Raw genomic sequence first — 13,029 nt, forward strand, 5'->3', positions numbered from 1 at the left:
TCTGTATTTAATTCCGACCCTAGTTTTTAATTCCGGCCTGTCGTTATTTGACCTAAGGATTATGCCTTCTATTGAGGCCAACCTAAACACTTGGGGTGTTGTTCGAATGCCCAGATCATTAGGGGAGACAAAATTTGGATAAGCGCAAAAGACCTAATGACAAGGGCTCACCATTGTGGACCCCTTATGAGTAGGCGTTCTGGCTCAAGAAACCCAATGATTAGGGCAAAAAAATCAGTAAACGATACTGTACGTGACAAATGCTTCAATTAGCAGGAAGTTTGTTATCAGAGTTTACAGTCCGCGGTATCTATCTAAATTATCAAACTGGCCTAGGAAAAAATAATCTTAGTTTGTGGATTTCTGTTTGTTAATAGGAACTGTAAAACAACTTCAACTACATTTTCTTACCTTTTATAAGCTTTTACTGTTTGTGAATGAGATTGCTTCGGTTTGGCGCGAAAGTCGTAGTTGACACAAGCCAGTGTTCAAAAAACATCTCCTTAAGCATCTCCTTAGCTGCTTAGTCTTTGCTTTCGCGGATATTTCTCCTTAAACTGATGAACTCACAGTATATACAGTCATGTAGTTGGACAATAACTACGACTCACTCATGTACATAACTGATCGTTGTTGGCTTACCTGACACCATACCGAGCCATCCCGTGAACTGAACTGCCGTGTTTCTTTGAAATTCGCCTTCGTCGCCTTGCGCTGATAATCATTATATCCCTGTATTTAGCTTCTGACCGTACCGATCGCTAGCAGTTCTACTACACGTACAAAAGGACAAGTCAGATCAACCAACATATTGACTTCTCAAGAATCTGCTTTCGCTTTATCGTGTTTGAAGATTAGGACTCACGTCGTCAATTAACACTCAATTACGCCGACAACGGTGTTTCATATTACCAAAGGGCTTTTTTATTTCAAATCTATTGTTGCCGTATCGTTAGCAGACTATTTACATGATTCTCAAAAAATTAGAGAGATTTGAAATAAGATTAATAATAAGAATATATAATACCAAAAAAAAAAAAAAACCCAACAAACAAATTAATTTTAAAAAACAAATTGAAAAGACAAAAACTGATATGGTACTTGAAGAGCATTACTACATGTAGTTTATATCGTTGCGCCTAAATTTGCATGTTTTCAATGCAATGCGCTGAACGATCCCTGAGACTAGCCAGGAGCGAGGACTTACAGGCTTAGACATGCCAAAACGGAGATTTCTTGATACGTTTAAAAGATCTCTTAAACAACTCGCTGTCCTCAGCAAATTAGCCCTATACGTAAGGCCTTACGGACAGAGACTTAATACACGCTAAAAAGATACCTTAACAAACTCACTATCTTCAGCCGGTAAATTAGCCCTATACGTAAGGCCTTACGGACAGAGACTTAATACACGCTAAAGAGATATCTTAACAAACTCACTATCTTCTGCCGGCAAATTAGCCCTATACGTTAGGGCTTACGGACAGAGAGTTAACACGCTAATACAAGATCTCTCGGCCAATTCACTGTCCTTAGTAAATTAGCCCTATACGTAAGGCCTTACGGACAGAGACTTAATACATGCTAAAGAGATATCTTAACAAACTCACTATCTTCAGCCGGTAAATTAGCCCTATACGTAAGGGCTTACGGACAGAGAGTTAACACGCTAATACAAGATCTCTCAGCCAATTCACTGTCCTTAGTAAATTAGCCCTATACGTAAGGCCTTACGGACAGAGACTTAATACATGCTAAAGAGATATCTTAACAAACTCACTATCTTCAGCCGGTAAATTAGCCCTATACATAAGGGCTTACGGACAGAGAGTTAACACGCTAATACAAGATCTCTCAGCCAATTCACTGTCCTTAGTAAATTAGCCCTATACGTAAGGCCTTACGGACAGAGATTTAACACGCGGTTAAAAGATCTCTCAGCCAACCCGTTGTCCTTAGTAAATTAGCCCTATACGCAAGGGCTTACGGACAGAGATTTAACACGCGGTTAAAAGATCTCTCAGCCAACCCGTTGTCCTTAGTAAATTAGCCCTATACGTAAGGCCTTACGGACAGAGATTTAACACGCGGTTAAAAGATCTCTCAGCCAACCCGTTGTCCTTAGTAAATTAGCCCTATACGTAAGGGCTTACGGACAGAGATTTAACACGCGGTTAAAAGATCTCTCAGCCAACCCGTTGTCCTTAGTAAATTAGTCCTATACGTAAGGGCTTACGGACAGAGATTTAACACGCGGTTAAAAGATCTCTCAGCCAACCCGTTGTCCTTAGTAAATTAGCCCTATGAGGACAACGGGTTGGCTAAGAGATCTTTTAACCGCGTGTTAAATCTCTGTCCGTAAGGCCTTACGTATAGGGCTAATTTACTAAGGACAGTGAATTGGCTGAGAGATCTTGTATTAGCGTGTTAACTCTCTGTCCGTAAGCCCTTACGTATAGGGCTAATTTACCGGCTGAAGATAGTGAGTTTGTTAAGATATCTCTTTAGCATGTATTAAGTCTCTGTCCGTAAGGCCTTACGTATAGGGCTAATTTACTAAGGACAGTGAATTGGCTGAGAGATCTTGTATTAGCGTGTTAACTCTCTGTCCGTAAGCCCTAACGTATAGGGCTAATTTGCCGGCAGAAGATAGTGAGTTTGTTAAGATATCTCTTTAGCGTGTATTAAGTCTCTGTCCGTAAGGCCTTACGTATAGGGCTAATTTACTAAGGACAGTGAATTGGCTGAGAGATCTTGTATTAGCGTGTTAACTCTCTGTTCGTAAGCCCTTACGTATAGGGCTAATTTACCGGCAGAAGATAGTGAGTTTGTTAAGGTATCTCTTTAGCGTGTATTAAGTCTGTGTCCGTAAGGCCTTACGTATAGGGCTAATTTACCGGCTGAAGATAGTGAGTTTGTCAAGGTATCTTTTTAGCGTGTATTAAGTCTCTGTCCGTAAGGCCTTACGTATAGGGCTAATTTGCTGAGGACAGCGAGTTGTTTAAGAGATCTTTTAAACGTATCAAGAAATCTCCGTTTTGGCATGTCTAAGCCTGTAAGTCCTCGCTCCTGGCTAGTCTCAGGGATCGTTCAGCGCATTGCATTGAAAACATGCAAATTTAGGCGCAACGATATAAACTACATGTAGTAATGCTCTTCAAGTACCATATCAGTTTTTGTCTTTTCAATTTGTTTTTTAAAATTAATTTGTTTGTTGGGTTTTTTTTTTTTTTTGGTATTATATATTCTTATTATTAATCTTATTTCAAATCTCTCTAATTTTTTGAGAATCATGTAAATAGTCTGCTAACAATACGGCAACAATAGATTTGAAATGAAAAGCCCTTTGGTAATATGAAACACCGTTGTCGGCGTAATTGAGTGTTAATTGACGACGTGAGTCCTAATCTTCAAACACGATAAAGCGAAAGCAGATTCTTGAGAAGTCAATATGTTGGTCGATCTGACTTGTCCTTTTGTACGTGTAGTAGAACTGCTAGCGATCGGTACGGTCAGAAGCTAAATACAGGGATATAATGATTATCAGCGCAAGGCGACGAAGGCGAATTTCAAAGAAACACGGCAGTTCAGTTCACGGGATGGCTCGGTATGGTGTCAGGTAAGCCAACAACGATCAGTTATGTACATGAGTGAGTCGTAGTTATTGTCCAACTACATGACTGTATATACTGTGAGTTCATCAGTTTAAGGAGAAATATCCGCGAAAGCAAAGACTAAGCAGCTAAGGAGATGCTTAAGGAGATGTTTTTTGAACACTGGCTTGTGTCAACTACGACTTTCGCGCCAAACCGAAGCAATCTCATTCACAAACAGTAAAAGCTTATAAAAGGTAAGAAAATGTAGTTGAAGTTGTTTTACAGTTCCTATTAACAAACAGAAATCCACAAACTAAGATTATTTTTTCCTAGGCCAGTTTGATAATTTAGATAGATACCGCGGACTGTAAACTCTGATAACAAACTTCCTGCTAATTGAAGCATTTGTCACGTACAGTATCGTTTACTGATTTTTTTGCCCTAATCATTGGGTTTCTTGAGCCAGAACGCCTACTCATAAGGGGTCCACAATGGTGAGCCCTTGTCATTAGGTCTTTTGCGCTTATCCAAATTTTGTCTCCCCTAATGATCTGGGCATTCGAACAACACCCCAAGTATTTAGGTCGGCCTCAATAGAAGGCATAATCCTTAGGTCAAATAACGACAGGCGGAATTAAAAACTAGGGTCGGAATTAAATATAGAGGTGTTTGTAGAAGGTAGAACGTCAATGGTTTAGTGGCTGGTTTGAGTAACATTAAAATTATTTTATACTTATTTTATGCTGGTATTCCCTAACGAAGTGTGGGGCTTTAATAACAGTGAATTATATTTTCTTGATGTAGGCTCCACAGAATTATTCCCATGTACAACGAAACCCCCATGTGTTTTACAGACATGAAGTTATCAATAAGCTACAACAGACTCACTCCCTTGTGACGTTGGTAGCTGATAACCTGGCTAAATACATGCAGAAAGTACGAGTAATAGTCACAGGTAAAAGTGTAGCCCAGTCCATATCAAGATATTTTCTCCTATGTGCATGCCATGGATTGTGTGTCCTGCCTGCCTGTGGTTATATTAGGATAGCAAGTATTTTTTATGGGCCTCAGTATTTTGACAACTATGTCAGTTAGAACCCACATGTATTAAATGTAATCCCTGTTATCAGTAAGGAAAGTAATAATACTCAAGGGAATGACAAGTGATGTGGCCTTTCCCTGTTATCAGTAAGAAAAGAAATAATGCTCAAGGGAACATTTTTTGCTAGGCAAACCTGAGATGGATTCACAGGACGTAATACCAGATGGACGTTACAACCACCAACAGCAAGTCCAGGACAGGCTGAACTTCCTCAAGTAAATAATATTTTCTCATGTTATATCAAACTAGAACCTTGAATATCAAGCACTCAGACTTCTTTGAGCATGTCATTAGGTTTTGCTGTGTGTAGCAAGCCGTTACTACTATAATCTCAGTGATTTCTAGAGATTTTCTACCTTGGGGAAGTAACATGCCTGAGTAACAAGTTACTTTATTTTGTGAAAATTTTATTAGCATATGCTGAATCAAAATATGGCAACCAATTTGAATAACTATTGTTCTGCACTGACTAGCCTCTCATACATGTGGAAATGCTCTTATGTTTCCATGTGAACATGATGCTAGTCCATTGCTAGTCAGTTTAGAACAATAGTGTATTCTAAAAGTGTTGCCATATTTCAATTTGGTGCATAACGCAGGCCTTGGGCCTTAGGGGGAGGTTGGTTGTCAATTTTTTTAGTTGTGCAGAGCTTGTTTCAAAGAAATTCAAAGCTTCAAAGTCTTTTTAAAATGTTCCTTACGCTGTAAAATACTGTGGGTGCAGTAAATGAACAGCAGTTTCAAGATCATGAATTTGTTTTTTAGATTTCTGTTGAAGGATGGTCAGCTATGGTTGTGTGAACCACAAGCTAAATTGGTAAGGACTCAAGGACTTCATGATAATTTTGTTTTAGTATAAGATTATATTTGTATTAACCTAAATCAAAGTAAAGGGAATTTCTGGTTAAGATGACGTTTGATTGTGTATGAAAATATCTTGTTAGATTTGGCAGTGTTTGGCAGAGAAGGCTATCTACCCTACTGATAGAGAATGTTGTTTCAAATGGTTTTCCAAGGTATGTCGACACGTGATCAGTGTTAATTATAATCATTATTATTCTCATCATCATCATTGTCATCATGTATTGATCATTATTACTACTCTATAATGCATCATCATCATCCATTGTCATCATTATGATCATCATTATGATCATCATTATGCGTCATCTTTACCAATCATCATTTGCATTCATATTGTGATCATCATCATCGTGTGTCAATATCATCATCATCATCATCATCATAATCATTGTCATCATCATCATCATTGTCATCATATAATCATGATTGCTGATCAAAATAATGTTATTTTCAGCTGATGGGTGACGAACCAGACTTGGATCCAGACATTAGCTTGTCATTTTTTGAAGGCAATGTTCTCAAACTAGACCCTGTCTATTTGACAGAAAATGGAATAAGGTAAGATGATAATTCCCTACAAAGCAGATAAATAAAAGTTGACCCTAATAAGTACAGAGTCATGTTATGTAACTGACTTTTAAGTTGGAACCCTTTAAAAGGTTCAGACAAGAAATCTTTTTAACCCTAAAAGAACCATCGATCACCGGACCCCTACTACTTGGAAAAAAAGTTGGATTCCCAACTTAGACCCCCCACCCATGGTTTGAAAGATAGATTTACAAAGATTTTTATGAATATAATTTTATTTGTTGTATTAATATGGTTTGGTTATATTACAGATGTTTTGAGAGATTTTTTAGAGCTGTGAATGTCAAAGAGGGCAAGCTTGTGTCTAAAAGGAGATCATATATGATGGAAGATTTGAATCTCATTGGCATTGACTATGTGTGGAAGGTTAGTAAAACTTTGGTTTAACTGAATGTATGTACTACAGCTACACCAACCTTGTCAATGAAGTGGTAGTGCATTTGGAGTTAAGTTTTCTTTTTTTGTAAATAAAGAACATTGATTATGAAGCTATAGACCTCTCATTTAGCTCTTAATGGACCACTCTTATCAATGTCATGGTAGTGTGTGGAGTGAACCTCTTGGAAGAGCCCTTTCTGGGTAGTGATTGTTGTAAAATGTTTTTAAGAACAGTGCTTATTAAGATATAGACCTCTCTTATCATTCAAGTTTCACTCTGTACTAAAATTGAGTGTTAAATGTGTGAAACCAGCTGTTATCAGGCAGCACACTAAACAGCTTAGGCTGCTTTCCATTAAGTCCAACCGACCAGTCTGAGCATCCAGTTCTCAAACATTGTGGGTCAGTTCTTGTTAGTGTTTAGAACTTGGTCAACTTACATTTGAGAACTAGTCACTTGAACTGGTCAGTCTTCCGACTTGATGGAAAGCGCCCTAAGTGTATTTGTATCCTTGTTTTCATTACCTCTAAATTTCTATTCAAATCTTTCATAGGTTGTGCTGCATAGCAGTGGTGAAATTGCACACAGAGCTATTGAATTGCTCAAAGAAACCTTTACAAACTTAGGGCCCAATTTACGAGCCAATCAGGTAAGTTGATGCAACATAAGCATACATAACATAGTAAGGAGGGCTTGAAATAATGGCCTGTTGGAACTTATCTGGTCAAATATTTTTCCTGCTGGTCATTTTGACTGGTAATGTTAAGCCAGAAGGTGTGATTGAGATTAATCATGACCAATGACTGACCTTTGGTTGGTAGAGAGAGAGAGGGAGAGAGAGATTGTGAGAGTTTTTTTTTTTTTTTTGTTGGGTAGCATGGGTGGCATTCACGGCTTACGCGTTGTATTTCACTGCTGTGAGTCCAGCGGGTTGGGTCGCTGGTTCCAGCCCTGCAGTTGCCACATGTGAATTGAGTTTGTTTGATGTGTTGTTCTCTCATATGCTACGAGGGTTTTCTCCAGGTTCTCTGGTTTTCTCCCTCTGTTAAAATCAACATGTGAGCTGAGCGTTGCGTGCATAGAATACTAAATGTAGTGGTAGTGCGTGTGAGCAAAAAGTGTCCCCAATTAGTGCGAAAGTGCTAGAACGACTAGACACTTAAATAAAAGTGATTTCCAGATTGCAACACAGTTGTCACCAGACCTGAGCTCTAACTTAACATTTAGGATTCACATCTTAGTTCAAGCACCAACCACTAAACTATATAAGAACTTCCCGTTATTGATTATTACTATTAAACCACTCCATGTATCACAGGTTGAGATCCATGATCAGTTTATTCAAGCTTGCACAAGTCGCATCCGAGAATCAGCCAAAGTACTGCTAACCTCATCCAAAGGCATTGAGGAGGACATCAAGATTGAAAAGAGCAAAGCAATGGCTGAAGGTGAAGCCATCAAAGTCGTGCGCTGTCTTACTGTCCTCAGGGAATATGTTTCAGAATGTGATGATGATCATATGGAAGAACGAGCCATTCTTCCACATGGAAGGTAAAAACATTGATTGAAATAATTGCTTGTCGAAGAAAACTTTTGCTTACATTGATTGCTGATAAAAAATGAGTTAATAGGGCAGTTGTTAGCATAAAACAGTATTATCTTGGTATTTCCACAAATTGCTTCAAATGCAAACTACAATTATTTTTTTACCTATTTTAATGAAATTCACATTGGTATACTGATGTTAATGTGAATGATCTTTCATCTTAGATCTTGTAGAGGGAAACATGTCTCGTTAATAATACGTTTCCCAGCACATGGCCGACAAGGTGAAGAATTTGAAATCTGGTCACATGCACATGAATCATTAGCATCAATAAGACGACAGATTCTTGGAAGGTAACAACTTTTTCAACCATGAATGTTGATCGTGTAGTTCCAGAAATCATCCATACCCACCCCATAGAGGAATTTGGAATTTCCGAAGAGTAGGGAGGTCAGAGAAAGGACAAAAATTACAGAGTTTGTATGGAAGAAAATTGGAATTTCCGGGGGTGAGGGGGGTATGGATAATTTTTGGAACTGCACATTAAAAGGCTCTCTCCTTTGCCGTGTGAATTCTCCAGTTTTTCCTACCATGAAAATCAATGTGTAAGATAAAATAATATTGTTAGATGTGTTGTTCTCTCCCTTGCCACAAGGGTTTTTATCTTGCTTCTCTGGTTTTCCTTCTATAAAAAAATCTACTTGTGAGTCAAGACAGTGATGTGTATTAATTATAGTGTGTGTGGAGTGAACCTCACAGAAGATCCCCCAACAGTGAGTGATGGCCATAAAATATTTCAATTTGTAAGCTTTTACAATTTTGCTTGTTTCCAGGATAAGACCCACCACCCAAGCATCAAAAATCGATCTTTATGTCAACGGAGAGCTTCTTTGTCCATCAGATGATAGAAGATTGGTTTTTCAAGTTCCACTGAGGGACAGAACAGTAAGTGACTCCTCCTCTCCAAAACGAAATTCCTTTAGCTGTCCCGAAAACTTTCTTTGATGTTTGGAATCAAGAGTGGTATAACAGAGGTGCATCCACATCTTAGGTCTTGGGTCTTCCCCAATTTGCCTGATCATTGATCAACCCAGAGGGCATTTCAGATAATACAATAATGATTCGTTATATCGTATTTTTTACAATAACAGCTGATAACAGCCAAGATTGGCCCAGTCAGCAACTCTATGCCATCATCACCAGACTCATCATCAGAGTCATCGACTGGTTCGACTGCAGCTGCTCTAGATGGACCAAACTTGGATGCTGAAAACTGCCTACCAGGAGTGGTAAGATTATTACTGTGATTTTGAAAGTAAAGAGAAATAAAGGTTTTGAGCAGTAATTTTTCCCCTTGCTCTCAGAGATGGCTTCATTGTAATTGCTGTAAGTGAAGTTAGATTTAGTAGAGAAGAAGCAAGCAAAATTTGCCATTTTTCTTTTTCTTTTTCATTTTTTTGTTGCATTCTCTTTTTCTGTTCTTCTTTTTCTTTTACTATTCCTATTTTCTCATTCATTCTCTCACTTGCTCTCTTTTCTACCATCTGTTTTTCCCTTTTCTTCAATTTCGTTGGTATTTTTCCATTTGTTTTTTCCATTTGTTTTCTTTTTATGATCAATAGTTTAATGTGTTTTAATTCATATTTCAGATAATGTCCAAAAGACACCAGTTTTTACAGTACCTTATTCAGTTGGCTGATCATGGGATAGAACATGGGATTTCAGAACTAAGAGAAAGAGTACAACAATTATTAGACTTGATTCCATCAGGTAAGAAGGTGGTTTTATTGATTGAACAGTAAAGATCATTGAGGGCAATCAATGTAATGATGCTTGCACTTAGTGATGGTAATGATTAGCACACAATGATGATGATGGAGGATAATGATGAAGATATGAAAGGTGATGATGGTGAAGATGATGGTGATGATGATGGCGATGATGGAGGATGATAATGGAGGTAGGAATGTTGATGATGATGATAGTGAAGGGGATGATGATGATAGTGATGTTGATGGTGAGGATAGAGGTATGGATGGCAATGATGGTGATGGTGATAATAATAGTGAAGATGATAAAGATATGATAATGATACTGATTCTTATGCTGCTGGTGGTGGTGGTCTGACAGCTGTTAATGTCAATAACTATTTCTATCATAGATGCGCACATTGTGAAACAGGTCAAGTCAATATGTCATGACCATGCCGATCAAGGCTCCAAAGATTCACTGCAAAACCTGGAGAAAATATTCCTCACCAAATCACCTATGCAAGCCCTTTATAATCTAGAGGTATGTGATGGGAAATGCGAGCAATGGTGATTCACCAAATCACCTATGCAAGCCCTTTATAATCTAGAGGTATGTAAAGAGCAATGCAAGTAATGGTGATTTACCAGTGTTACCAATAAGTAATAACGCAATACTGAAGGAGGAATGTCCCATGGACTAACATGAAAAAACCTAAAAATGATTCATTTTACATCTTTAACCTAATATTTTTTGCATCAAATGAAAAGCTCCTTTATTAAATAGCATGTTTTATTCAGAATACTGCATTCTATTTACTTTTCTTTGTGTTTCAGGTTGTTTATGCTCTTATTATGCCAGCATGTCCTTTGATACAAGAGCAGGTTTTTGATTTCCAGGTAAATCTTTTATCTTGTTAGTATGCCTGGTATCTTGATCTTCCTTACTTAAGGGACTTGCCTCTCATGTCTTGGGTATTGAGTTCCATTCCTTGACCCAGCATCACATGTCAGTAGACTTTGTTAGTTCCTTGGCTTTTTTTCTATGTTCTCAATTTCTTCTCCCTCTGCAAAAACATGCTAAATTCAAATTCAGTTCGTAAGCTAGCTGTGCCCTGACTTACATCAGCTTGGAGGTCGTTTCAGGGTTTGATCTGTGAGTTATCTGTGCCCTGAATTAGATCAGCCCAGAGCATGTTTCAGGGTTTGATCTGTGAGTTATCCATGCCCTGACTTAGATCAGCCCAGAGGATGTTTCAGGGTTTGATCTGTGAGTTATCTGTGCCCTGAATTAGATCAGCCCAGAGGATGTTTCAGGGTTTGATTTCTGAGTAATCTGTGAGTTATCTGTGCCCTTAAATTAGATCAGTCCAGAGGTTGTTTAAGGATTTGTTCTGTGAGTTAGTTGTGCCCTGACTAGATCAACCTGGAGGTCATTTACAGTTTGATAAAATGGAATTTTAATGCAATCATCACATATTATAGTAGTAATAAATTATGCGTTCGGTGTGTATATAATGAAGTAGAGAGAATAAGAGAAAAATATCAAATGCCCTTGGCAGGATTCGAACCCATGTCTTCGGTATTCCAGTCTGATGTGTTAACCACTACACTACAAGGACCAACCACGCTGGTAACGCAGTCAGAATATGAAATGTAGGGTGTTCGTCACATATTAGTTAATGTAATTACTATTAATAAATATATGCAATATTTGCATCTTGTTTGTAAATAATAATCTTCTTATCCCTTGTTGAATTTCAGCTTAATTTCCTTAAGAGTGGCGGCATGCCATGTGTAATAAGCATGCTTACGAATACTGAGTATGTCAAAACTGCAGATATGTATACCAAAAGGTAAGTAAATACATATTCTGTTCGTTTGATGTAAGTTTTCATGTTTTGAAGTTTAGTTATTAAAAATGAAAATGTTTCCATTTAACTTAGATCTGCATACAACACCCTTATGAAACTGAGCAAGCTGCTATTCACTGTGATTGGCCACGCTCAAGTCAACATTGTTGCTGAAGCAATGAACTCATCAGACCCATCAGCGCAGATGCCATTCTCAGCCAGTGTACACAATGCTGCTGTTGTACTACAGCAAGCCCTGATGTACATACCCAACCCTAACACAGAGTGTATGCTGAAGAATGTTGCAGTCAGACTGGCTATCAAAATGGGAGAAGCAGTAAGTCACTCTTATTTTTAATGAAATAATTTATTATTACAAAATAACTGTCATAAATCTTGAGTTCTGATTGGTTGGGAGATCATGCTTCTTGAGAGCACACCGCACACCTGTGCACTTTCACTTGCTTCAAACCTATCCACTATACTTTGTGCTTATCCTGTGTGCTTTGTTAAAGCTGCACACAGCCATGTGCACATTTTCTATTTCTTCATTAGTTTAATATCAGTAAGAGGAGGAAGGCAACATAAAAATCCAGGAAAAAATCCTTCTTATCTTTGTAGTATCCTCGAAAAAAGATAAAATTTAGCTGCTTGTTATTGTGTAAGCTGGAACCATGATTTTTTACTAGATCTACCAACTGATTAAAGTGATTTGTTGGTGCTGGTTCTCCAGTTTTCCTTCTTCAGTTCCAAAATAATCAGCTTCTAAATTCCTGTGCAGACACTCTCACCAGGACCACTTAAATGGAACTGACCAATCAGATACTAGTAAAACAGACAGAGATTGAAGTGATAACATCATTAGCCAATCACATTATATCAATGTGCTATCTCATTGGCTGGTTAAAAATATTGAACTAAATGTCGCCGCAATATGATTGGTTAATGATACTAGTTTATCTAGTGTTCCTGGTTGGAGTATCTGCACAGTAATGGAAGTAATGTGCAACAGCAGTAGCAGCATCACTAATCAGAATCAACCATTTCTATTAGTAAAATATAGTTCATTTGTTCTAAATCTTTCTTCTTGCATATAGGCTACAACTAGTGTCCCAGATTTGACTGTCATTAAGTCTATCCAGAGAATAGCCTGGGTCAGTGGAGGAGGAGTGTTACGTTTGTTAGAAGGTTCCAATGATGAAATACACAAGGCATATGAAAAGGTACACATGTTTATTATTAATTATCAAAATTAATTATGATTAATGATTAAAAAGGGAATATGAATCAGTCACCCACGACAAGTTGGCAAATTGAGTTGCATTCAACTTTATTTTAGATTTTCTTTCTCAA

At 37.9% G+C, this 13,029-nt stretch overlaps 1 protein-coding gene across 3 annotated transcripts in view; it reads left to right on the forward strand.

Annotated features, from left to right (window-relative positions):
• Positions 1-13,029, forward strand: part of LOC116286800 (ubiquitin carboxyl-terminal hydrolase 9X) — a 38,908-nt gene that overhangs the window by 11,574 nt on the left and 14,305 nt on the right. For all 3 annotated transcript variants that reach the window (XM_031693381.2, XM_031693383.2, XM_031693382.2), the window contains exons 18-34: positions 4,401-4,551; positions 4,826-4,913; positions 5,464-5,515; positions 5,643-5,714; positions 6,017-6,120; positions 6,402-6,516; positions 7,083-7,178; positions 7,848-8,080; positions 8,300-8,428; positions 8,909-9,020; positions 9,227-9,364; positions 9,725-9,845; positions 10,237-10,367; positions 10,661-10,723; positions 11,588-11,679; positions 11,770-12,013; positions 12,774-12,899. In XM_031693381.2, the coding sequence (XP_031549241.1) occupies positions 4,401-4,551; positions 4,826-4,913; positions 5,464-5,515; positions 5,643-5,714; positions 6,017-6,120; positions 6,402-6,516; positions 7,083-7,178; positions 7,848-8,080; positions 8,300-8,428; positions 8,909-9,020; positions 9,227-9,364; positions 9,725-9,845; positions 10,237-10,367; positions 10,661-10,723; positions 11,588-11,679; positions 11,770-12,013; positions 12,774-12,899 (2,067 nt within the window). The remainder of the gene's footprint in view (positions 1-4,400; positions 4,552-4,825; positions 4,914-5,463; positions 5,516-5,642; positions 5,715-6,016; positions 6,121-6,401; positions 6,517-7,082; positions 7,179-7,847; positions 8,081-8,299; positions 8,429-8,908; positions 9,021-9,226; positions 9,365-9,724; positions 9,846-10,236; positions 10,368-10,660; positions 10,724-11,587; positions 11,680-11,769; positions 12,014-12,773; positions 12,900-13,029) is intronic.

This window comes from Actinia tenebrosa, unplaced genomic scaffold (genome assembly GCF_029948245.1).
Source record: "Actinia tenebrosa isolate PJP-AT-01 unplaced genomic scaffold, QUT_ActTen_1.0 PGA_scaffold0__85_contigs__length_37466705, whole genome shotgun sequence".
NCBI classification, from domain to species: domain Eukaryota; kingdom Metazoa; phylum Cnidaria; class Anthozoa; order Actiniaria; family Actiniidae; genus Actinia; species Actinia tenebrosa.